This window comes from Taeniopygia guttata, chromosome 13 (assembly GCF_048771995.1).
Source record: "Taeniopygia guttata chromosome 13, bTaeGut7.mat, whole genome shotgun sequence".
Lineage (NCBI taxonomy): Eukaryota > Metazoa > Chordata > Aves > Passeriformes > Estrildidae > Taeniopygia > Taeniopygia guttata.
In genome coordinates, this window is record NC_133038.1 from 7,192,293 (window position 1) to 7,219,656 (window position 27,364).

At 43.3% G+C, this 27,364-nt stretch overlaps 1 protein-coding gene across 9 annotated transcripts in view; it reads right to left on the reverse strand.

Moving 5' to 3' along the window:
• The window catches only part of EBF1 (EBF transcription factor 1), a 269,110-nt gene that overhangs the window by 233,016 nt on the left and 8,730 nt on the right, over window positions 1-27,364 (reverse strand). For all 9 annotated transcript variants that reach the window (XM_032750927.3, XM_030284314.4, XM_030284316.4 and 6 more), the window contains exons 5-6: window positions 24,004-24,077; window positions 17,235-17,303 (exon numbers count right to left, since the gene is read on the reverse strand). In XM_032750927.3, the coding sequence (XP_032606818.1) occupies window positions 17,235-17,303; window positions 24,004-24,077 (143 nt within the window). The remainder of the gene's footprint in view (window positions 1-17,234; window positions 17,304-24,003; window positions 24,078-27,364) is intronic.

Below are 27,364 nucleotides of genomic sequence, written 5' to 3' on the forward strand. Positions count from 1 at the left end.
GGGCTGGGCGGTTTACAGCAGTTCAGAAGAAGGTTTTGTAAACAAACACGGCTCAGAGGTAGAAAAGCAAATACAGTGGGTGAAATTTGGCCTCCTCCAAAGGCAATGGCGCAGCTCAATGGGGCCAGTATTTTCACATCCACACACAACTTTTCCTCCAGCAAACACAAAACCAACAGAGACGCAGGTAATGGAGAAAACAGCTCCAAAAATGCATTATTATTACTATTATTGTTGAAACAACTTGATGATGTCTGGCAATTAAAACACCAATAATGACTGAGTACAGGGAGCAAACACCCTGACAGGTTTTCTGGCTAACAGAGACCTCCTGCCACAGCAATCTGCCCCAAGCACAGGGCAGCATCGTGGTCCCCGAGCTGGCTCAGAAGGGTCAAAGCACCGCTTGGTGCTGATCAGGGCTCCTGCATGGCAAAACCTCAGAGAAACCACAGATACAAAAGTTTAGCTTTCTGTTTTCCAGCTATTTCACTTGTAAAGCCTGGGGGAAAGAGTGGAAAATAAAGGAGAACTAGACAATGTTGCAGGATTGGGCCATTTGGGGCAAATAAGAGTAAATTCCCCTAGAATCAGTGTCAGGGCTCCTCTGGCCACTTCCACAGGCTGCAATTCCAGCGAGGAGCCCAAGCTGGGCTGAGTGTGGCTCTTTCCCAGCACACACAGGCTGGGAAACACACAGGCTCTGAGCCTCTGCACCTGCAGCTCTGTCCCACCACACACAGGCACACCTGAGTGACAGAAGAGAAGCTGTTCCCAGGAGGAAGAGATGCACACTCTTACTAAAAAGAAAAACTTACAGTCCCTCTGCTTGGCTTGAGCCTCTCCCATTTATTTTCCACCCCACCTAACTGCTCAAACACAGCACCCACCTGATGCTGCTGGGGAAGGGACCAAGCCCTGAGCCCCAACAGAGCTCACCCTGTGAACAGCCAAGGTGAGAAAGGGTTCCCAAAACAAACCCAGGCCTGAATGTGGATATGGGTGAAGAGAAAAATGAGTCAAGAACTGCCAAAATTGTGGTCCAGATGTTGCCAATGCTTCCAGAACCAGCCCAGGGAGCTCCAGCAAAGGTGGCCATCCCACTCTGCTAAGGGCTGAGCAAGGTGAGCTCTGAACTGAGGTCTGGACTCCACTGATAGATGCTTTTGGGACCTCTCCAAGCCAGGGAAGATCCCTCCAGACAGGAAGAACTGCTGGGTGACAGTTTTTGACATTGGGGCCATACCCCATCTACCTTTGTCCCTTCCTTCCTCCAGAAACAGAAGCATCAGATTAAAAAAAAAAAAAAATCAAAGGGAAAACATTAATAAATAATAATCAAGATCATCTGCAGTTTTAATGATAAGCTATTTAATGAATTATAAAGTACCTATAACTCAAAGTATGAGACTGTACATTGTCAAAACTGGCATTAAAGTGTATGGAGATAATTAGGCAATAATGACCTCCACAGAGGGCTTTTCCTGGGAATTAATGACCAGTCGGGAGGAGCTGATGGCTCAAGGCACAAGCAAGGGCCATTAACCCCAGCTGGTCATTAATACTCAGGAAATGCCCAGCTCTGAGGCCGTTATTGTGAGTATATGACAAAATAAAGGGGGAGCTATTATGAATATCCGAATTTTTGGGCTGATGGGAAAGGTGAGGCTTGCAGCTACTCAGGTCCATCCCTCAGCCCTGGTATTCCTGCAACTGGGAAGGCTCAGGAGGGCACAAACGTTGGACCCCTGACACCAGGTCTGGGGGCTCTACTAGTGCAAACAGCCTGTGAGGTAACTTAGCCACCAGAAAGAGTAAAAAAACTAAACCAAAACAAAAACCCAAACAAACCAAAAGAACCCCCAAAAAAAAAAAAAAACCAAAAAAAAAAAACCACCGAACAAAAGAAAACACCAGAAGTTTTGTTGCAACTCAATTTTTAAATATTAAATCCTTGTGCTATTAGCAGCTGCAGAGCCCAGGTTTTGGGCTCATCTATCTAAGTGGCATGTCGTGTAACAGAAGACACTTTTGGGATCATCACAGCCAAACTCAGCTCCTGGAGCAGCATTACTGGGAGCAGGACCCCAGAGGCAGAACAGCCTCATTTCATCCCAGACCCACAGGCACTTCTTCCAAACTCTCCGTGACTTCAGGGGGAGCTGGAGGAGGAGGAGGAGGAGGAAGAGGAGGAGGAGTGTCACCTTCTGCCGGGACAAAACAAAAGCTGATGCACAGCTGATCCCCTGTGCAGGACATGCATCCGTCCTGCCACACACGGGACTGGAGCATCAACACAGAGGCAAACACCAAATCTCTCCCGTCCCCAGGAGGGCGTGAAGAAGGGAAGGGAATAAAGGAAGGGAATTTGGGGAGACAATCCCCTGGGAGTGATGCCCCCACTGCAAACAGAGAGGAATTAGCTTGGGCCTCCTCTCTGGGTGATGAAGCGCAGCTGCCCGCCGCTCCCAGCCCTGCTGTGCCCTGTCCCTCCCCAGAGCAGGGATGGATGGATGCCATGGGGGGTTTGGACCTCTGGGAGCTCGAACAACAGCTCCATTTTCCCCGGCTGGAGAGGAAGGCCAGGGGTGTCCATCCCCCGGCACCGCAATTATCCAGCCTTGTTCTAAATCAACCCGAAGGGACTTGATTTCCCCCTAAAGTCCCTCTGGTCATTTATTTACCCCAGTGCCATATTCCTGCTCTGCACACGCAGAGTGTGCCCGGGGGTGACAACCCCGGAGCATTTTGCCCTGTAGGATCACAGCGGATGCAAATTTTCACCTCCACAAACAAATCCATGATGGTTGTAAATATTTCCAAATTATTCTCTGCAGCGATCAGCGCTAATCACTCTGTTTGTGAGAGCACAGCAGCGATGCTTGTTGGCAAAATAAAGGATCTCTAAGTTTCTTACAATCTGGAAAGGAACCCGGAGCAGCTCAGCCGCAGCGTTTCCCCTCAACTGTTTACAATCGATCAAAAGGGAAAAAAAAATTAAGTATCCCACTGGCAATGTGGAGTTCCCAACAATTGTACATTAAAACCCGCTATTGCTCAGCATAGGAAAATCACTACAACAGGAAAATTAGTGCTTGTTAGTACATGTAATATTCAAAATCACGAGGAGAATAAAAGCAGCAATGCAGAAACTGTTATCAGCAGAGGGAAAATTATTCAAGTATGCATTTGAGTAATTCTGCATTTTAATTTAACCCTTTGAAACATTAATCAAACCATGGCTAATTATAGGAATTAAGGAATTAAACGATGGAATCTTCTAAAAGATATTATTTAAAAGGCAGTTTATACAATTACTTGTATAGATGTTTGCTTTAAAGAGGGAAACATTTCTACTGTAATGAAAAGGGTCTTAGAAAATTAAATTAACAAGAGGGGACCAGGCTGATATGAAACTAAATTAGCATCAAATGCAAATTACAGGGTACTTAATGGTAGAAACAGGTGCAGAGCAGGTCCCTAAATGAGATAAATGAATAAAACATCCCTCTGCACAAATGTGGAAGCTGACACAAAGTCAATGATATGAATAATTCAGCAGCCTCAACACTGCTGTTGAGGTCAGCTTTCCTTGACCTTTGAAACAGGAAGTAAAATTCTGTCCAAATTTGAGTGACTGGAAATGCAGTAGTTATTTATTGGGGAGGGGGGAATAGAATACAATTAAATTAAAAAGAAAACAAACAGAAAATCCAGATTAAAAAAGAAAACCAACAAAAACAAAGCCAGCAAAAATACAAATCCATGTGTGAAATGTATATAACATACATGAGAGATTTTAGGTCACAGTATGATCTAAACATGTTCAGAACTAAAATGTTTCATCTTTCAGAAAATAATTCAGTTGTGCTAAAGGGGATATTAATAGAGTCAAAGACATTGCATCCCAGGCATTAAAGAAATCAAATCATTTATAAGTAGCTGCTCAAAGCTCAGTGATCAGTCATGTTCTTTGCAATAAACTTTTATAAGGAACAGAAAGATTTCTTTTCTTGACTTTTATACCTAAGCTAACAATTTAGTCACTATTGCATTTCAAACATTGAGAAGTCACAATTTAAGCTATAAACCAACCTAACAACAGGGTGTAGAGAAACACAATGTGCAGGAGTGTGAGAGAACCTTGAAAGCAGAAAATACACATAGAAATTATACTGATATCTTAAAAATTAAATAAACCCTAGAAACAAATCCCTGTATCCCAAATAATGACTATTTCTTTCTTAAAGAGACAGAAATAGGAAGCAGCTGCCTTAAAGCCAGTGGAATATCTCCAAATTTACATCCTTATAACTAAGTAAAGATTTCTGTGCCTTTCCTATGACAAAATACTCTGCTAAAGGCATAATTCGCGTAATTTCTGACTACATATATGGTCCTAATTTTATATTGAATTTGGCACTAAAACGGGTTAATAAGGTATGACAAATAACTAATTTCTCCAAACTGGGAGAAAGAAATAACATCATGCCTGCAGCTTCTCTTCTAGGGCAACAAAAAATGTTAAGATAACATAAATTATCTCTGCTCTTCCCTTTGTTGCATTAATCTCTCTTTACCTGCTTACCTGTCAGCTGCAGAGCTTGTGTCTGATACAGTTATTTGGATTGATTTCTATTAATTAATTTTATTTTCTCTGTTTTAGGCAGGGGAAGCCAGGATTGGGACTGCAAGGATGCACCTCTGCCTCCAGAAACTTTGGTGAGGAGTTCAGCCAGCCCCAGCAGCAGCCAGCAGCCTCCCTGGAGATGCATATTAATGAGACAAACAAAATAAAAACCCAGCCCTGCTGTGTCCTAATCCCTTGTGGCCCAGGCAGCAGGGGCAGTTTGGGGGTGAGCTCGGGCTCTGCTCAGCTCTGGGGTTTCTGTGCAAAGTGGCTCCCTCCAAACGCCAGCTCTGAGAACCCAGCTGGTTCTCATTTCCAAACAAGCAGCTTCTCTATCCCCAAGTGCTAAAGAAAATAATCCCAGCAATCCATGACTACACGCTTTCACAGGGACAGCAGTGAGAATTTGATTGTAGAGATAATTAAAGTCATTCCTGAAACTTGCAAGGAAAAGAAGCCAAAGGGGAGAGGAGGGGGCCAACAGGGACAACGATGCTCATGTTTAGCTCGTGTTTAAACTGAAGGAAGTTTGGAGAAGTGGGGACACACACACAATTTTAGGGGAATTTGTTTTCCTGAAAATTCTCTCTTCTTCACCCTAAAGAAGATGTAATAGACTGTGGCAAGTAGGAAGATTAGGATGAGGTTTGGAGCCTGGCTGTTCCTAATTTGGCAAGAGTATCCAGAGGGAAATGCTTTCACATTCTGGTAAACTTGAATAAAATTACATACAGCCACTTCGATTAGAAGGGTTTAAAGGGAAATGATACCATAAAAGCAATAAACCCAACTGCTATCTGCTTCAAACACTGAAAACATCTTTTTAAAATTAATGTTTCCTGCAGCCCTGCCATGAGTTAGATCTGAAATAATTTTAATATTAACAACACTCAGGAGCAGGTCAGTCTAGAGCCAATCACACAACTGCATTAGTCTTCTACATCTTTCCAAATGTCCTCTGCATCTTTCCAAAACAGTGGAGTAATTTACACCACTCCAGCTGGTGCAAATCAGCAGGGTGTCCCTGGCATCAGGAGAGATGGGAAGCACTGGCCTCACTGAAAAATAATCACAATGATGACGATTAAAAGGAAAATGAAAAAAAGAGCTACACCAAAACCTAAACAACAAAAATAAAAGCTTGCTCCCAGCAAAGCTAAATTGTACAACCCCCATGTCACACATCTGCTCTGACCCTGAAATGGGTGTGAAATTCAGAGATGGAGAGAAAGAGTTTAAAGCACTTGTAATCTCTCCGTCTGCACTATCTGCCTTGAGCAGGAAGGAGGGATCTGCTCAATGAGAGCTATTCAGGGCCTCTCAATTAACCTGATTAGTTCAGCGCGCTGCCCTCATGAATGACACCTTATCTTGGAAATGAAGGGAAAAAACTTCCTTCCTTCTGGAGACACAGGCGACCCCTAAAGCCAGCACAGCGGTGCCCAGGGGTGCTCCCCATCACCCCGGGGAGCTGCTTTGGGGTGGATCCCCTCTTTGGGGCCCATCCAGGCACAGGATGGGGTTTGGTGGCAGGGGGACCCTCCCGGGGTGGCCGCAGGTACCGCGACCCCCGGGGATGCTGCAGAGCATCCGAGTCTGGAGCTCGTTTCATAGGTGATAGATTAATGAGCAATAACTGGGTTACCATGGCAAAAAGCATTCCCAAAATTCTCCTTTGTTTCCCTGAGAATTGCCTCCCTATTATTTTTTCCCCCTCCGAATCATGCCACTCTGCAATAACACAAATATTAACTAACAGCGTTGTTATTCTTTCAAGTGCGAATGTCAACAAGGCTGATTGTTACACACAAACTCCAAGGATTAATCAGGGAAAATAGGTATCTCAATTACAGTTATAATGCTGAAAACTCAAATTTATGAATGGCCAGCCAACTTTGAAGACATTTATTAGGGAAATTCCGATGACTTCAAAAGTATTAATGTACTAATGAAACATTAGGGCATGATGTATTAATGCTCTTGTAATTTCTGACAAATTGAGTTACCATTGTCACAGCAGGGCAATCCTTCAGGAAAAAAAAAAATTGAAAGTTCCTCTCTCCTGCCACGTGGTACGTGACAGATGACAATTTACATACACATAATGGGGTTCAGCAAGAAGTTTTCCTCCTACACCACAGTACAGTTTATTCCACTTTTCAGAATGACAGAGCTATTATGGAGCTCACTGTGCTTTAAAAAAAAAAGAAGCCTAGGGATTGTCTTCCTAAACAGCTCCATAGGGAAGAGACTCTCCCATTGTGCATCCCTCACTCAGCAGCCTCAGAGTCCAGCAGGGCCCAGTAACACCAGGCCATGGTAGCAAGAGTAAGACCCAGAGATAAGAAAAAAAAGCTTTACAGATCCCCTTTTAACACATAAACCCCAGCATGACAAACAAATTCTTCCCCAGACCACAGAAAACTCCAGGACACTCATTTGTAACACAGCTGAATTTCCTAATTTTTCTTTAAAAAATTTTTCTGATCCTGATCCAAGCTGCAGGTCCTTTCCTTCTCCTGCCTGTAAAACCTCCAGAAAGATATTCCAGGGTGTAGACTCCCCTCTGCAGCCAAATCCCAGTTCATGCAGGATTGTGCCAGAGATGTGGAGGCACCTGGAGCAGCTGGGAGGAGAAGCGACCATGAGATCTTAATAGCTCTGAGTGTGGCTAATTTTATTCTTCTTTCAGTGCAAAGAACTTTATAATGAATACAGAATACATTTTTCCTCTCCTTGTGTCATCTTTCTACAAAATTTGAACTAGGTAAAGTGGTTTTTAACATCCACTTATCAAAGTGACTTAACATCTGGGAAGTCAGCCAATGGTTATGTAGTGATGCAGATGCCAAAAAATCTGACTGAAGGATTATATTGAGGGAGTTTACAGAGGACACCTGACTCAGCTGGGTGGAAGTTGATGGTTATCCTGGTGAGGAGAGCCTGGGAGCCTCCCTGCAAAACCACGGATAAAAATTAAGAAAAAGTATTGTGTTTTAAATAGCTTCTTTTTAACCCATTGTAGACACTGGCTGTATCCTGCACCAGTAACTTTTTCTAAAGGCAGATTTTGGAATCAAAATATGAATAGTTTGTCAAAGTCCAAAAGGAGATGGAACGGGAAATTATTTTCAGCCTCTGACAGTTGTTGAGGCAACATTAAGAGGGAGATAATTTTTTGATAGCTAAACACTCACATTTCAATATTAAGTCTTTCTAACATTTAGTTGTATAAAATTAATCAGTTCCAGGGTCACAATGATGTCGCACAAGGATGTCTTCTTCTTTTTTTAATTAATCTTTGAAAAACGTGACCTAAACATTCACCTAATTGAATTATGTGTTTAGCTGAATGTTTGCAACTCTGATTAGAAAGTCAAGGTGAGAAGAGCACTAGGAAAACCCAAGAATCAAGCAAGCCAATATGACCCTGGCATTGTAGCATCTTTTTTTCTTTTTTTTTGGTAGCACCATTTTTCATCTCTTTTTAGCCCAGCATGGCACTGGAAGAATTAAAGAAAACAATAAAAGAACAACTGAGTGTACAGGGTAGGATTTACTGGCATTTACTTTTAATTCTATGGTCCTTTGCTCTGTGGCTTATCAGCCCTATGTCAGCCCTTTTTCCTCCTTTATATTTCATGAGGGGACCCACATGCTGGTACTGAGAGACAGAGCCCAAGTGTCTATAAGCTTTTTGTCAGGTAAAAAGAGAAGAAAAAGGAATGGAACAAGAGGAAAAGCAAAGCTAAGAGGCATCTATTAGATGTCACTAGGCTTTTGTATTCATGTCAATGATTCAGGATTAGAGTATTTGAAATAATCTTATTGAGAGAACTCAAAAGCCCCACAGAGGGAAAGCCTGCTCGGTAGCATATGGCAGAGCAGCAGACAATATCTTATTAAGGATGTGTTAGCTAACACCATTACTTTTTATATTACATTACTGAACTCTGGTGCCTCAGCCCGTTAGCGAGATGCCGTAGTTGTGGAATGCCAGATTGGACGTGTTGTTACAAACCCTAAAAGATTTGGCCAGGCCTCCTGGCACGGTGGGGGTGGGGAAGGGGGGTGCCAGAGGGATGCTGCTCCCTCAGCCCTCCCCAGAGCCCTGGGAAGGGGAAATGATGTCCCCAAAGGAAGGGGACAGCACGCTATTGTAAATGCAGGCGAACCCAATGGGAAGAAATGATGATGTCTGACTCAATTTAGAAGGCTGAATTATTTCTTTATTATAACTATGTTAAAATACATCAATATGCTATATAAAAGGAGGATACTAAAACTCCATACTACTTTCTCTGACTCTATCTCTAACACAACCCGTGACCCTCTCGCCAGAGCCCAGCCCCAGGTGGGTTGGATTGGCCATCAGGCTCAAACAATCCTCACCAGAATCCAACCAAGCAATCACCCCAGGTAAACAATTCTCTAAACACATTCCGCATAGGAAAAAAAAAGGAGAATAAATAGAAATTGCTTTCTCTTTAATTTCTCTCTGTGCACCTCTATGAAAAATCCTGAGAGGGAGGGAAATGTGCTTGCCACAGCACACAGTGCCCTCACACCCTCCCCACATCAGGTCACCTCCCCTCTGTGAAAAACACGGGGTACAGAGGGCAGCTGCTGCTCCAGCCCCAACAAAAAATCCCAAACTATTGCCAGGCTCCGCTTCTTGTCAGATGAAGGGAATTTAATTTTGTTATAGTGAATGCTGTTAGTCTAAAAATCTTTCTTTGCTCTTGGACAAAAGCTTGTAATTGGAGAAATAGCTCTTTTTAAAGTTATCTTCATCTGCCTACACCTTTAGAGGCAGCACGAAACCAAAGACAAAACAGCACTGTTCATAGCATTTCAATGATTGCTCTGAAAGGCTCTATATCTGGGTCACCTTACTACAGTCCAGTACATAACTCCAGTGACTTGATATAAAGCCTTTCAATAACTAATTTCATATATTTCACGTATTAACAGCAACAGAAAATTCATATTCACATTTCCGATTTCCAAACGCCGTTTTTAAAAAGTGGGTAGAAAATCATTCGTTCCACTTTAAAAAGTAAAAAAACCTCTAAAATACTGTCCCTAGCAAAAATGTAAACACCCAGTTGATACAGTAATATATTCTGATCACAAACTACCTGTGCAAAGTTGCTAATGGGACACAGTGGGAACTTTGTATGGGTTTTCTGTACTTTTCCAGAACTGTTACAGAAAAAATATCACGATGTGACAGGGAATGAGGAAAATTCATACCAACATTCCACACTACTACTACAGAGACTTTCTGCCTTCTGAGGACAATGTTAAAACCATTTCTAGAAACTTAGTCATGATTTGCACAGTAACCTACAAGTGTTTCTTGCTCTCTTTTAATTTTATTTGTTAGATGTTGTATTAAAATTAAGTACTTCCAGCAGGCAGAAGTGCCTGTGAATTTAACATAGTTATTTAAATAAGTGTGGCAAATTACTTATAGGAATATATTTTGGTGGCTGGAACATGAAAATATTTATGAAAACTCACATGAAGAAAACTACTCACACCCCTCAGCTCCTGAAGAATAAAGCTTGGGTTGTGTTTTCATCCAGTAAACACTGAGATAGAGCTGAGATACATTTTTCATGTTCAGAGGAATTTTAGCTAATCTGCATTAAAACTGAGGATGATCTTTGCAAATACATTTCCCCATTGCTCTTATTCATGTATGCATTCCCACTGCGACAGCAAATATGGAAATAAATCAGGTGTTAAGATAGAAGAGGAAATTTATCCACTCCACAAACTATGTGTGCATATATATGCATATGAGAAAAAGACAGTATTTTTTTTCTCTCCCCAAAAATCCCAACTCTTGAGAGAAAAGAGCTGGCACTGAACTGCATGGAGCCAGGGAGCCCACTGTGCCCAGCACATCCTCCCTGCTGCAGGACATGCTTTGAAGGAGGAGTTCATATTAAGAAATCGATAAGTACGAAGAGCACATTTGAAGTTTTGTGACAAGAAACAAAGGGATGGATCCCCCTGCCAGGCCCTGGGCTCCTACTGAGGCCAGAGCTTTCGTGGTGCTGCAGGAGGTCACTGCACCAAAATTTTTAAAGCACCTCCAACCTCAAATACCCAAATCCTGACACCAGAACAGAGCAGCAGAATAATCCATGAGGTCTCAGTTAGATTCCTTTGCACAAGAAAATTCACAGGGTCTTCAGGATTGACTTTATGGACTAAAACAAACTAATTCAGTCTCCTAAAGCTGTTAACCCTTGCTGAGCAGGAGATTTTCAGGAAGGGATTTACTGACATGGACAGGCTGTAGGGCCATTACATCCCATGTGTGCACTCAAGTGACAGCTGGCCAAGCCCATGGCTGTGGGTGAGCATTGGCAGTCAAATGCCAAAAGCAGCAATCTTGTCTTGAGTTCCCCTCATCCCCAGGACATTCAACACAGTGTTTTAGTCTCCCTAGAAAAATCTCAGTTTTTACTCTGCATCGGGAGAACCTTTTTTTCTTCAGGAATGGGATCATCTCCCTGCTTAGAAATTACAGAGCATTCAGCAAAATGTGTCTGCTTTGCAATAGAAACCTCTGCTACATCACCAATAAAAAATAGTAAATAATAATAATCAAGCATAAGATCACAGTTAACTAAAGCCCCAAACACTAGCTGTGAATTCAAAAGGCATCACTGAGAAGCAAGTAACTATTAGAGTAGTGTGAAATGTTTGCAGTGAAACCCAAAACCACATAAGGCTTGCCTGGTTTGGGATTTAATAACAAACTGAAAACTCAGAACAGGTTTGCTGAGAAACTCTTCTGAGTGAAGCTCAGACCAAATTAAGGCTTTGCATAATACTTCTGAGATCACACAAAAATTCTTATACTTGGAGGCAGAGAGAAGAGTAATCAAACAAACAATAAGCAGAAGCTGGTTTGACCCTGACCAAGTTCATTCAGCCCCAAGAGCAAAATAAAGGAATTTATAAGCAGCAGTGATATGTGCCAACCCCAACAGGCTGAAACCAAGAGATTTTTGCAAGAGTCCTTGCAAAGTTACCCCCAGCTCTAGTGATTTCACCACCAGAAAGAAGGCTGACACCACACGCATGAGGAGCACTCATAGAGAGGCAAGCATGCAAGCCTGAATCTCAGTGTGAGAAGCATCTACTGATCAGTCTCCCATTTATCTCACAACAGCTCAAAGTGCCTTTGGTTGTCTAAGTCATGTGGGAAATGTTCTGGGTAATGCTTCTCAGCTGCATCAATCACAACCAAATCCTGGAGGATGTGTGTTTGGGTCCCTCCCCTCTCAGAAATGTGTGGGCTCAGGCTCCCGGAGCTCGCACGAAGCGCTGGGGCCAACTTCTGTCTCTGAACACCCTGCTCAGAGGCCCAGGGGGTTTAGGCAGCAGCACAGCCTGAGAAGACAGCCTGGGAGACATCTCTGTGCAGGGTTGGGGTAGCTCTGTCACCCAGCTTCTGCTCCTCTGACTCCTCCCTGATGCATCAATAACTCCCATCTAGCTCTGGAAGAGGCACAGCAGTGGTGTGGGGGAGAGGGGGGAGCTTTCCAGCACAAAATTCCAGATAACAGCCCAATAGTCACACCCAGGGATATTTTGCACCTAGGATGTCTATCAGAGTGCTCCATGCCTGCCCTCCTGCTCCTTCTGTGTGGAAAACCCACCCAAGGAGCCAGCAGTGATGGGATCCCCAGGCTCCCACAGCCCATCCCTGGTGGGAGCAAAGCGGGGAGACAGAGCTGCCCCTGACTCCACAGCCAGGTTCTGGTACTGACATGGTCAGGGGGACAAGGATAGGACCAGGCCAGGGCAGGAAGGGCCAAGGGGACACTGCCAGAGCACCTGGCATCTCCTGCCACTTAGCTGTGACAAGCCCAGGTCCCTGCAGGCTGGTGGGGGTCAGCTGCAGCACTGACTCCATCCCCTGCAGCAAAGCATCCCTCAGCAGCTCCCTCTCAGCAAAACCCACCTCATCCCCTCCCCTGGAGGGCAGGTTCTGCCTGCATCTCCTTCCCCCTCTCTCCAGACATGGAAAGCTACTGCAAAATGCATTATTTGCCACATCTACTTAAGCAGTGTGTTTGTTGGGAGGATGCAGGGAGTGTGAGTCCTCCCAGTCACTTTTCCACCTGCCTGGTATTTAGGATGAAAAGATGATCAGGCTTGTAAAATACAATCCACTACCTGATGACTTGTAAAGCAGTAAAACAGAGGTAATGAGTTTTTCATGTCCTTGCACAGTGAAATTCTACCCACAAACATAAAACTTTTCAGGTTACAGGCAGAAAGATTTCAAACCCATCTGTAGGTGAGTTGGCTGGGTGTGCTGGGACAGGTTACAGAGAGCCCACATGAACATCCTGCATGTTGGAAGCACAGATGCCTTTCAAACACTGGCAGGAGGCCATGCATTAAAATGTATTTTGGTATCATCTGATATCAAGGTATAGGAAATATTACAACCTCCAATCCATGAGTCCCCACCGCTGCTCCATGGACAAGAGCTGTGAGGGCTCTGCAAAGGCACAAACCTCCTCATGGCTCCCAAACTGCATCCAAAATTCCACATGAAGACCTTCAGTGTGTCACCAGAGCAGGGCCAGGAGAAGCCCTGGCCATCCCCTGCCACCAAAGGTCACAGAGTCCCTCCCAGGGCAGCTCCAGCACGAAGCCCCTTGACTTCTACCTCACCTAAAGATTATCAATCCAAAAGATAGACAGCGGCCAGATTCTCACTACAGGTCCTGCCTCTACTGGTAAATATTAGCAAAGCCAACCCCAGGTCACTGTCATCAGCCTGCTCAAGTACTCTGGGAAGAAGCAAAATCTGGGAGGAGCCAGGAACTGCCTGTTTCAGCCCTTTTTCCATGCAATGTCTCAAGCAGGATATATATGATATATATGGTATCTGTATTTTCTGCCACTATATTTGGGATTGCAGTGGCTATTCCTATTTTACCAGTCAGTAGGACTCCTATTGACTGGATGCAGCCATAAAAGGTAAAGAAGCCCCAGCAGGCACTGGTAACACCATTAAATATCGGTCCTGACAATGGTAAATTGGGTTTAAAAGTTTGGAACAGAGTGCCAAGAGAGGAGCCTTTTTCCTGAACCAAGGAATAACATAAAGCCCCACTTTCTCCCCTATGTGACTTTTGTCATTATCATCTTTTCTGATTCTTACAAAGCAAACCTAATTAGGAAGCTCTCTCATTAGTCTTCCAGAAAAATTAGCACAGCTTATGCTAATTACTCCTGTAAAATTTAATAAACTCGTTGAAATGGGAATAGTCTAATGAGGTTTTATTTATTGAACTAAGATAACTGTAAGGAAAAAGGTTAGGATACCAGGATATCCAGAGTGGTAATAAAACTACAATTTATTCAATTTCTTCACAGGAATTTTATTGCGAACCTTTTAAATTCAAATATGAGTTACAATTTGAAAGTTAAATCAATCTAGAATTTAATTTAATAACAGGAAGTGCTCTGTGTTTTCTTTAAGTGTGATTACAATACAGCCCTGCCACTGCACTCGTAGGAGGAATTGTGCATTTGTATTGTGACAATAATACCCCTTTTAAAATGAGTTCCTGTTCATCAGATCTTCATCTCAGCACATGTAACTGGATTAGCAATAAAATACACAGGCTATGCTAAGATGATGATACAGACACACACAGGTTTCCAAGAAACTTCCTTGGGATGACTGCTCTGTAATCATAATAAACTAATTTTGTTCTCCAGAGAAAATTTAAATCACCATTTTATATGAGTATAAATTTCTTTAGGTCCCTTTCACTGCTGTATCTGCTGATACCGTAATAGAGCAAAGTATAAAACAATTTTATAAAGAAAAAAGACAATACAGACTTTCTTTTTTAAAACTCACATTTCCATTAAAGAGAAATATGCAATTTGATTTCACATATATCCAGATTTTGAAGAAGAATACAACACATGTAACTTTGAAGTTGCCGAAGAGCCTTTTCTCCAAGTTCACCAAACCACCACAAAGCCAGAGCCCTCTCTATCCCAAGTCTCTCCAGCCTCATCAAAGAGAATTAATCAATCCCAAATAGTGTTCCAACTTGTCAGAAGAGGATAACATTTCCATGTAAGTACATATGTCAAAAATCCCATGGACAGATTCTGTGTCAAACTCTATGTTAGGTCAGAGTCTGTGGATTCACAAGATTTGATGCAAGAGTTAGATTAAATCCATAGGCAAAGACTTGATCAGAGCATCAGGCATGTGGGAGTGCTTTAGCCCAAATGGTAAATGAATTCTCTAAGCTCAGTGCAAATAAAAATAACTAAATATGGCTTTGCATATCAATTGACATAATAGTTAAAAACTGTGTGCATGGAGAAGTGACAATGGAGCACAACCAAACACATGGCCTGACTTGTGCAGGCATTTTAATCAGAGAACAGTTTTAAAGGACTCGTTTTCAGGTAAAAAGGCTCCATATAAATCACTTCATCTTTTCCAAACCAAAGGGGACAAGAAAAATGAATAGGATAAATGTCACAAGAAACATCACTAAAGCTACTAACTGTATAAAGCACATACTTGCTTGGCCTAAATTGTTTGAACTAGCCCCAGCCAAGAAAAGGTTTTAAGTACCCTACTGGGACAGATGCGAAGCGGCAACAATAGAAGCCACACTAATGCAATCCAGGTAACACAATCCTGTTTCAAAAACACAGGGAGGGCTAATTACAGTACTGCTGAGTCAAATTTCTTATGCCATTGCAACCCACAGGAACAGGTCAAAATCAAGTGTTATTCAAACCACAGTCATATCAACCTCCTGTATCAAAGTCACAATTTAAAACCAAGTGAAGAACTTAAAAGCTTAACCCATTCACAAGCCAAGTGTGATTCAGTGTGGGTGGTGAGACAGAGTTTTTATTATGAACTTTGAATTGTGTTTACCTTGCATTTTAAGAAGAAACTTCAAAACTGGTAACTATTGCATCAATTTATGTAAATACTGAGGAAAGGATCACTGCTAGGAAGCTAAAATTGGGGGTTTTTTTCCCTGTACCTATTTTCCTCATTTTGCAGGAAGCATGTAAAAGACAGCATCTCTGGGTTTCAAAATTTAAAATTATTTGCAACTGCCAGTTTTGCATACTAGATAGTTAAACAAAATATTTCTGTAAACCTGCCATTAGCATCTTAACATCTCACTTTCCAGTACAATGAAAAATTCATGTGAATTTTGTAGCTTTCATGTTGCTCAAAATGCCACTCTAACACCATGTTTATAGTGTTCAGCTCTGCAGCATGCTTATAAAACACAGCTCTGTACAGGTTTCACTGGGGGGCTTTCCCCCACACACACTTCCTCTGGTGCTACCTGATGCTCAGAGAAGATGAAAATATGCCTAGTTAAAATAGACAGGGATATCTTCTGAGATTCTCGGGATTACTTATCACAGCTAATCAAAACATCTGCTATAAGCATCCAATAAAAGCACTTTCCTACCCAACCCATCCAAGAGCTGGGAGCTGGGATGAGCACCAGGCTCTGGACTGCTCTCCAGGGGGGCTCCCAACACATCAAACCCAGCTCGCCTTCTTTCATAAAATGGATGCTCTGGCATGGAAGATTCTCTGAACTTCATACAGCAAACATAACTCAGACAGCAATGCAAGGAGAGGCACGTGCTCTGTGCCCTCAGCCCTGTGTTTTTGGGGTCCCCCTATTCACAGCTCAGTGAATACTTTTGGTGCTTGTTGGCCCTTTAACTCCTCTGGAGTAACGCTGCACAATGCCCTGGCTAACCCACGCCGCTTTGGACAACACATTTGGACAATAAAAATGTAAAAATGCCTCTTTGGCTACCATTTTGCATAACTGGCAAGCAACAGAAACTACACATGGCTCAGAACAACAGGAATAGATGTATTGTACTACAATGATTTACTCAGTGGTGTCAGATTAGCAATATGGATCTGTTTAAAAACACAATAATTAAGACAGGCAAAAATGAATTAATCAACTGACAATACAGTCAAAATAGTATTCCAACCAAAGAAAATAAGAGGAGGGAAAAAACCTTACATTGCAGATCTATTTTCTTAACCGTTTTTATGCATAAATAAAAGCCTTAAAATGTAGATGGATTGCATCCAACAGAACTACAGTAGCTAAGTGATAATGATTCAAACATTTTTCAAATAAAAGTTAAATATTTATAAGCACCCAACCACATTTCATAAATCACAAACTATTATTATTTTATTCTTGAAGCTTCCCTGGCATAGCATGTGAATTGAGTCACAGAAAGTCAGAAAGAAAAATCTCCTCTTTATGCACATGAATCAGTTACAAGAGCTGGAGCTCTCCACAGAGCAGGGCGCTCCAGTATCCCTACATTTTCTCACATATGGCCCTTCCAAGGCAATCACAACTGCAAAGCGCAACTAATTCTGCATCAAAAAAACCCAAAATTTCATCCGCATAGCCTCCTAATTCTTCCCTATTAGCAACACCGGGCAGGTGTTTCATTATAATGAGGAGAGAGAGGAAGAAAAAAAAAAATGGAAGGAAACAATAGCAGTCCTTACCTGTCAATTATCACTGGATCTGATGGAGTCTCATTTCTGTTGCCACAGCTTTTCTTGTCACAACAGCGGCTACAGAGCAAAAGCGAAAGGATTTAGTGCGACCATTACACTGTAAAATCATCATTACGAACATGTTGGGTTCAAATTGCCGGCTCGAGTTACCCTGCCGGCCCTGCCTGCAAATCAGTCAAATGTACTGGGTCACATATGGGTTAATTACCATGTTTAACTTCTTGCACAGCTGGTTAGCAACGGGAAATATAAAAAGAGAGGGGTTTTGCCCCTTTCACAAATAATAATTCAAGGATTGCCCAAAACAGGGAGAGCTGCCTATTTGTAGCCTCTTTTCCGCGGGGTTTAACAGTTGTCCCGCAGACGCTGGCACACAAAATAAGGCAGATTTTTCCCTGCTGAGCCTGGTTTTTACATTTGCTTAGCGCTTGTGTTACACATCCACAAGATATTCCTGCTTCCACACAATTCCCAGCTACTGGCAAACCTCCCCCCAAACTCCAAAAGCACAATTATTCTCCCTCTAAGAAGCACTGGTGTTAATGGGGGAGCTGAAATGCAAGCAGCAGCAGCAGCAACAGCTTTTTATGCTCGAGCGCGCCTGTTTCCCCAAGTTTTCCGAGCATGTTAATGATCACTAATGCCACCGAGAGCTCTGCTCAGGGCTCTGGTGCCCTGCATCAGGTCAGATACAAAGCAGGCATGTGAAATATAAGCTCCATCTCCCAAAGCACTGCTCCACGGCTGACCTCGAGGCTGGGATTCTTTTTGAGCTAAGGTGGCTCATTGTTTCCTAAGAGAAGTTAAGTTGATGGTTTTTTGATGATTCTTTGTCAAGGGTTGTTTTCAGTAAGGAGGCATAAATATATTGCAGGTGACTTTGTATGTGAGGTACACGTTTCTGCTCCAGGTGGGAATCCCTCCTGGTGCCTCTGGAGCTGTGGCAGGGAGCTGCCCTGCTCTTCCCACCTGCCCATCTAAACCCACAAGACCAAATCACAGCCACAAAGGTCAGCAAAGCCTTTAGATATTACCCACCCACTCACCCCAGGGAGGAACCCCCCATCTTGCAAGGAAAAATCCTTTTTGTTGATGTCCCTTAACAGAAACTCTCTTACTGAAGTCAAGGCTTCAAGAAACAAAAAAGTTTTAAAAATCAAGAAGCTCCTGACTTTCCCAAGTCCTTCTTGGTCCCCAAGGACCAAGCCTGCTGGACAAAGCCTGGACAGCTGCAGGGACCCCATTCCATGATGGCACCAAGTGTCAGGCAGTGAGGACCACCCCAGCTGCTCTCCCTGGCCAGACCTGAGCACATCTCAGGTTCAATAAACTTTCTGGTCAGCCTCAGCCACACACAGCCAAATCTTTGTAAAGCACTAAGTTTGTTCCCAGTGGCATCCCAGGGACCTGCACCTCGCCTGTATTTCAGCAGCTGTCAGGAGGGACCACTGCTCACTCTCCCTCTCAGATGAACTATTTTCCTTTCCCCAGAAGGTGGAAGAACATCAGGACAGGAAGAAGCCCTCAGAAGTGCCATGCTATATAAATAGCCTTGTTGGGAGTATGACAAAGGTTCTCTTGTTTTGCTGAACAATAGAGTGAATAATATACAGTTACCCACCAAGATTAGCAATAAAGCAACTAACCACAGTAAAGATAACAAAAAAGGGGCCTTTTACAAAAACAGCCTGTTTAAACATGGCTTTTAAAAAAAAATAATAATTTTGTTTTCAAAGAGAGGAAAATACATAATTCTTTTCACCGCAAAAAGCTTCAAGGCAACTATTCAGGGCTGAAACTTTTCACAGTTAACACATGTGCGGTATCTTCATTTCGGTGGAAGTTACATTGTTTGGGATTGCCAAAAAAAACTGCTTAATTTTACAGCACAATACCACAATTGATCCACCAGAAAATGCCAGAGCCTTGGCACCCTGAAAGTATTAAAATTTAGGAAGGAATAAAATATGCTGTAGGTAAATAGTCATGGGGACGTTCAGGGGCTTTTTTGCCTATAAAAGGACTTGTCATTGGAGTGCAGCTAGAATGTGTGGGGTGAGAAAATTTACCCACAAACAAGGCAATAAAAACTGCTAATCATTTTTAAATGATTAAAATGTAATTAGAAACAGAGTTGGCACAAGTTAAGACAATGCAGTTCTTGTGACTGAAGTGAATCAGGGCTAGTCCTGACATTCTCCCAGCAGACTGGAGGGACAGAAATTGCCACACACTCAGGCAAGCAAAGGTTCCCAGGCTCCCAGCACGAGATGGGCAAACACCAGCATCCACACTCCACGGGGCTCAGAGGTTGGCACCTTCCCAGGGCATTAACCCAGGGGGAGAGGCAGCCACGGGCACCTGGGGACAGGGACTCCTCGGTCTCACCTCCTGCCACAAGCATCAGTGGGGACAACCCAGCTTTGAGAGCAAGGGAAACACTTCACTGCTCCTCAGGTGACCCCTTAACTGGGGCATCACCCCAAAAGTGCACCCCAATAGTCCCAAGTGACAGTAGGAGACTTCACTCCTTGACCACAATCTGAGGGTGATGTGGAGGGGCTCCATTGCTGGCACATCCCACCATTGAGTGGATCTCTGGCATGAAAGGAAGCCCTGATGTTCCTTCATGATCTGGAGAATTATATTTTAAAATTTAATTTGCCTTTTGTGTTTTTCCCCCATGCCACAGCAGAATTGGCGGTCTCTTCACTCTTGACTCTATGCAGAGAATTAAAACATCACAGATCTTGAGTTTCAGACCTGGTTAAAAGTGCTTTTAATTCAATTTCCCTCAAAAGCTTTGCTTTTAGTACCTACTTAGCACTTGGAAATAAGTTCCTAAATATTCAGCACCCTTTCTTCTTTCCCTGAAAGAATTTTAAAATTCCCAGGAGCTTCTCCAAACCACTCAGAAACCCTCCAGCTCCCAGCAAGGCTCTGTGCAAGAGCAGGGAGTGCCAGCTCCTTGCAGCCAGGAGGACAAGGACTTGTCTTTGCTGTTCTTCCATGACACCTCTCCCCAGGTGGGGCCAGGAGCCACGGCTCAGACACAATGCCATGTTGGCCCACAGGAGAAGCCTACAAAAATTGATTTAATTGTGGGGTTTGCTTGTTTTTAAAACCAATAGTCCTTGGTAGTAATGCAGCCTCCCATTAATTCATGCTCCTGCAGCCCATCTCCGAGCACACTGCTGCTGTTGTTGCCATCCTCATGGCTCATTCCTGAACTCCTCACCATCCCTCGCCTCTTCCTCCCCAGGGCACCACCACCTCCAGATTTTATTGCTGCCTTTCTCCTCGCCCCAGCCCTCTGGGGACCTGCTGCTCTCCTGTCTCCTTGCTGCCCATCCTCCTCCTCCTCTTCCCTTCCACGTGCCTGAGGATCTCTGCCCGCAGCCTCCTCACCCCAATGTCTGCACCCCAAACCCTCCCTTGCCATGCCCAGCCTGGCCTGCCCCTGTTTTTGCATCCCGGGGACAATGAACAATGAGGAATTAGGGGCCCATGGCAGGTGGCCAGCGCCAAGGAGACTTTGGCTGCCAGGCCCCACCGAGCCGCCAGCGAGGGCTGGGAGATGTTGCACGAGGTCCCAGCGAGGTGGGATCCCTCCCACCAGTGATGCCATCAGCACAGCCCCTGCCCCAAACAGGCTCCTCACCCTGCAGCGTGGAGGTGCAGGACCCCCTTGCCAAAACAGCTGCAAGATCTTATTTTACACAGACGAAACCCATATTTTACTCCAACCTCATTCTCAGAAATCACTGAACCATTTTAGCGGAAACTTTCCAAAGAAAGTCACCCTGAGGCTGACACCCTGCAAAGGATATTTCAGCCAGAACAGTTTAAGTTTGGCAAAGCTGTAAGCCACTGAAGGTTTCATAATGGAAATTGTTGAGGCAATATTAACTATAGATGTCCCTCCCCATGCTGCCTACAATACTAATAAATTCCACTGAGGTTGTGAATTCTCCCCAGCTATTAACATTTTCACCAACAGTGTAGATTTTTATATCTGACAAAACACAATGAAATCCTTTGAAATAAACAGCTACCTGAAGCAAACCTCAGCTTCGCTCTCCTGCCACAGCCAGGACTCTCTTACACATTTGAATTCTTTGTCTCCTCCATGCCGTAGCTGTAGTACACTATAAATACCCAGCTTTGTCACATAAATGCAAAGTTTTATTGTGCAGTTAGCCTTGATAGAAAGCACTGCTGAAAGTTGTTTAGAAATTAAATATCTAAAACAAGCTATTTTAAAATACAGAGCCCTCACTATTTCATGTCTGAAATGAAGAAATTTCATCTTAGGGAGAGCAAGCTGTCTTTCACACCATATGGCTAATGGTAGTGCATAGCAATTAGCTGGGCTGATTAATGGGGAACAGACTCTAATTTTATGCTTATAATTGAGGCTGCATTTGCACCCCTGGTGCAAATTCAGCACATCCCAACTTCCACTTACAACAGGCAAGAAATCAAGAGAAACAGAATGGTGTGGAGAGAGAATTTTTTCCCATTCTAGACCCCTAAAGAGCATCAGATTTACAATTTAAAACGTGTTAGCAGCACAATAGATGACAGATTTGTGCAATAGGGTCAAGCGGCCTGGTAAACAAACAGCACCCTCTTACACACGTATGGGCAGCAAAGGAAATGGGAAATATCTAATATGAGCTGTAAGAAATTTGAATATGTCTCCCCCACCCTGTCAGGAACACAACATTTGCCTACTACAGGCAGTTTGGGTTTTTTCTACTCCTCCACCTTATGGCCATGAAACACAAAGCAAGTACCAGCAGTAAATAAATAGGAGGAGAAGAATAAAGCTTCTGAGCCAGTGAATTTTAAGAACAAAGAAAGTGCAAACTGTTTTAATAAAGGGAATGACTGTGCATCTTTCCAGATTCCCAGAACAGAAATAATTTTGTCCCAGCCAAAGTATATTGAACAGCTATAAATCTGTGATGTGGACATTTAGTCTTCTGGTTAAAACTCAGCCCACTATATAAAGTTTTAATTTACTTCTTATACTTTCTGAAGTGTCTGTAAGGAAATTAATTCATTAAAGTATTTTATTCTGCCTCAGTGAATCATTCCTACCACCAAATCTTGCTGGTTAAGGATCAGGAGGACACATCACCCAGGACTAATGGCAGACTCAGACCCTGACACTTCAGGCACTTGAACGTGTGCTTAATTTTACTCATGTGCCCAGTCCCACTGTTTTACTGGTCTGTTACAGGAGAAAAGTAAAAGGCACTTGAGTCTTATCAGGTCAGGGGCCTCCTTTAATATTTCCATGAATTGTTCCTAGCTAGGTATCCAGTGTGAAAGTCGTGCTAATTGGGCCAATGAATTTTAGGACAATTATAAGTTGTCAACACGACTGGGATTCCATTTGAAAAGGCAGGAGTGGCCTGGAGTCCTCAGCAAAGCAGCGAGGCTCAGGCACCTCTTGGAGCTGCAAACCAATGTCTTTGGTTTCCTGAAAGAATCAGCCTAGAAAAGCAAGACATGAAAACTAAAATGCCCCAAAATCCTGCTGCAAGGAAGAATTTGAGAGGGGGGTGTTGTGAAGGGTTTCACCCAAGCTGGCAGAGCAAGGAGAGCAACTCCTCTGCCTTCATCACGGGGTGCTACCCCCAGCAGGGTTTTAGCAGGAGGAGCTGTCAGAGGAGGACAAAACATGCAGATCCCAAGAATTAAAAAAAAAAAAAATTAAAAAATTTTAAAAAAATCAACCAACAGAGAAGTTTCCATCTGAGTATTTTGTCAAAGACTCTCCCCTGCCAGGAAACCCTCATCCAAGTTTATTCTTTTAGAAGTGGGTACTAGTTTTTACCCTCAAGTTACTCCTTTTTAGTAAATGTGTTTTGTAAAAGTTACAACGCATGCAATGGCATTTTTACAGTCTTAAAACAACTGATTGTAACAATGAGCTTATGCAAGAATGCCTCGTCTTCCACCAGGGAATTATTTTCTGCCATCAAATAGCATGTAACAAATGATTTTTTCAGACATGCAAAAAACACCCACTAACTTTAATGAGACTGAGAGGTCAAGCTCTCTGAGGTGGAGAAGGAGTCTGTGGTAAAAAGGAAGTAGAGGAGGCTTCACCTACTTCAACCAGCCAGAACAGAGAAGGAAGCAGCTGCAGAAGTTTGGGGGAGAAGATATTTGACTGAATTAAAGTCACCAAGCCCTGGCAGGCCAAGAGAGCACTGGGCAGACCCAAATCTGCACGGGGAAGTTTAAAGAAATTCAAGAAGATGACATCTTTTGCACAGAGAAGTTTCAGCTGCTCCGCTCCAGCCGAGTGGGGACCCCACATGAGCAGCAACCAGGACAAAAGAACCTCTTGACCCCACTCCTTATGTCCATCCAAAAAAAAAAAAAAAATACTATTTTGTCATTTTGCCGAGGAATTTTTGTTGGGAATTGGGGCAGAGATATTTATTGCTACAAGACTATAATAGACTGTTAATTTCGGTGAGGAGACCTTTTGTGGGCTGAAGTGTCTAAATGAAAACCAGCAGCATTCTGTTAAGAATAACTCTTTATAAATAATTGAAAACTAGCGTGACAACTGAGACCTTCCTGCTAATTACACACACCGAACGGTGTTATTTTGGGATTGTTTAATGCAAGAAAGACAAATTTAAGTCTGAAAATAGCTGTAAGTTCAACCTAGATTTTGGGAGGCAGATTCATCTTCTCATCACTAATTAACTGGAAGAGGGATATTTCTTACCTGCACATTATTTCATGCGTGAGCAGAACTCGGCACATTTCTGGGTTCTTGTCTTGGCCTTCATATACTATTGCCTAGAAATAAAACACGTTTTTAGTTATACATGAGGTTGAGTTTGGCGAAAATCAAAATATGTCATGATAAGCAAAGGCTCAGCGAGTTACAAACCACAGCTCAGGCTAAAGAGAGCTGGCATCTCCACCAAACCTGCTCCAAGACCTGCAGTTGTAAAACAACACAAGCTGAGTACAGCTAAATTCCCTCCTCTCTGTTGCACATTTCTCCAGCAGTGTGTAGGATGGGTTTTTTTAGTAGTCAAGACAACCACAATTTTCTTTTCAATTCAGAATAAAATATAAACCTAATAGCGTTAAAAGGAAGGGGGGGAAAAAAGAAATAAAGAAAGAAAAAAAACACCAGCAAAGCTTGGAATACTTTGGGTCCTATTCATTAAAAAAAAAAAAAAAAAAAAAGACAGAAAAGAGAGCTCATGCATTTTTAATTACAAAAGCTGCACAGTCCAGGCATTTTCCTGGTAGCTCCTGAGAAAGCGCCTAGGCCTGATTCTTCCCTTGAACCTCCTGATCCAGCGCTTTCCAGAGAGCACCTCCGGATTACAGGGATATAAATAAGTGAGGAGAAGGCCCTACCAGAGCAGAGGAGACCCAAACAAACAGATCATCAACCAGCTTGAGAAATTTAACTCTGAGACAGCACAGGGAGAATCCTTTGAGCTAAAACTGTGGAAAGGCAGTGTGTTCACATTTCAAGAGGAGTCTATGTTTGCTCCCACCAGCATCGAGGGATCGGCGTTACCCACGAGCTGGGTTGGTGTTCACAGCCCCTGTGGGACAGGATTTCCATCTCAGCCCCACAGAGTCATGTTTTCCAGCCACCCCTGCTCCCAGGCACCAGCCTCCCAGCAGCAAAACAAGAGGGGAGTTTCCCTTGCAACAGCATTTTTTGCTGGTACTGAGGTTTCTAAGTCTTTTAGGGTGGCACTTCGAAGCTGGGATCAGAGCCCCAGGCTTGGAGGGATGACCACCCCTGCATCTGAGCATCAGCACTACCCTTGAGCTTGGTGTGACCTTTTCAGTCTCTAAAGCACAGAATTTAAGAGAAGATACTGGGGGGGGGGGGGGGGGGGGGGGGGGGGGAAACTCAGCAGGTAAAATAACATCTGAGATGGGTCTCCCTAGAGCTAACGATAAAATAGAGACTGAAATTTAAGAAGTGTGCTCCATGGTTTAAACGCATTTTAAGGAATGAGATCAATTTGAAATGAAAGCATGGAAAATACTGACAGAAAAGTAAGTTACCTTAATATAGAATGAACTGCTTTTCCAGTCCTTACAAATGTAACCCACAAAGGGCAAGAGGTGTGGTATTCCAAAACAGGCACAAATCTCAACACACACAAATCTGAAGACGCATGCACTGACCCTTACACAATTTAAATGGTAACATGCAATATTAATATCATGCATTATAAAATTACTTAATAATTCCATAAATAATATCAGGAATGGGCCTGTGTTACATTTGGCAGTTTTAATTTTTTAACTTCAGGTTTGCTATGAGTCCTCCCCTAAAACCTGAGAGCCTTGGGCTGGGGTTTTATAGCTGATAAAACAGAGGCTGCCACTAATTGCTGCTAATGGGCCCAGGGTCTCACCTGGCTTCTGCCCCCTCATTTCCACCAGTGAGGGACAACAGCTGTGAACCCAGCCCTGGGAAAAAGGGGATGCACAGAAAGCCCCCCCAGCAACCCCCTGACCCCAGCTGGAACCCCCACTTCCACATCAGTGCCCAAGAGAGATACAGATGCAAGAAGCCTCTGAAAATGGAATTACACGGATTACAGCCGGAGGTGGGACATATTCAGAGGAGCCTCATTCCCAGCATTAATGGGGAAGATGGGGAGAAGCTTCTTCCAGGCCAAGCCAGAGAACTGAAGAAACTGGCTGACACCTGGTGGGGTCAGTCAGTGGGGACATTGCAAAGACTCCAGAAAACCCCAGATCAGGTTCCACCTGGCAATGAAACAGGCCAGGAGAGGAGGAAGCTCATGGCATGACTTGGACTCCGTCAACAGTTAAAAAATAATCTCCCTACTGAGAATGCAGAGCAGGAGGGGAAAGAGTACTTCTGAGGCCTCTAGTGGGGGCAAACACCTCCAGCCCCCTGTCTCTTCCAGACAATCACAACCTGACATGGGAGGAGAGGGCTGCCGGACTCAGCTTGGTCTTCTCATACTTCCAAATATTAAAATAAATTTACCCAGGATGGGTTAGCTTGTTACCAGTGGAGCCAAAGAACTGCTAGAAACGACAAACCAGAACGCAACATTTACTTTCTTTTTTCCCCCTGCCCTCTCTCCTCCTCTCCCCTTCCCGCTTCTGTGCTTACTTAACCTCCAGGTAGCTGCTTAAATAACTCAACTAAATAGCAATAATGAACGGGCAGAGTCAACACTGTGGTACATAATCACCTTGTCTGTTGTGTTTAGCATCAGTGATCCCTTCTTTGCGTGCATGACATTCTCCTGCCTGCCTCCACGTTAAGGATTTGCTTCTCACTTTATTTGCATTCAATTATCGAAGTTGCACCCGTGCACATTTTGTTTTCTCCGCGTCAAACGCAGCTCCTCTTGCCTACCCTATTCCTGCAGGAATTTCTAGGAAATTCTGGGAAGCGAGAGGACAGGCTGGGCTCATTTCTGAGCAGCTCATCCCCATCTCCCCACTCCTGTGTCCCAATTTCCTTGTGTGAAGCACCAACTGTTTGCCCCCATGAATGGCTGCCCGAGAGCCCTGCAGATACTCGACCGCCGCACAAACCGCGCCGCTCTGAAGCATTAATTCTACAATTAGTTTCAAAAAGGAAACAGGAACTGCTAAAGTTTCAGATCGTTAGAGCTGCCAGAAGTATTTTTACAGGAAGGGTCTACTACGTTAATGTTGTGAAAATGTTTAACTCTTGGATTTGAAAAGTTGCTCTTTTTAACAAAAATATCTTGGGTTTTTTTTTTTAAATAAATTATGCGGGTTTTAAGTTCAGGCTTTGAAATAGGCTTTGAGTCAGGGTTCCCTGTCTCACTAACATCGTCGTGATTTTGTCAAATAGGGATCACATTAATGAGAGACAAAGTGAAAGTTACAGTGCATAAACTTAGACCACAGCAGAGCTAAAAATAAGCCTGTAGATACACATCAGAGTTGCACAACAAAACACCGGCAAAGGAAATGCAAAATTATAGACTTTGGGTTTTTTCTTTTTGTTTACTTCATGTCGTTTTAATTCGGTGGTAATTCATAAGCACTTGAAAATAGCGTTTCTTCTCCTGAACAACTTAAACATT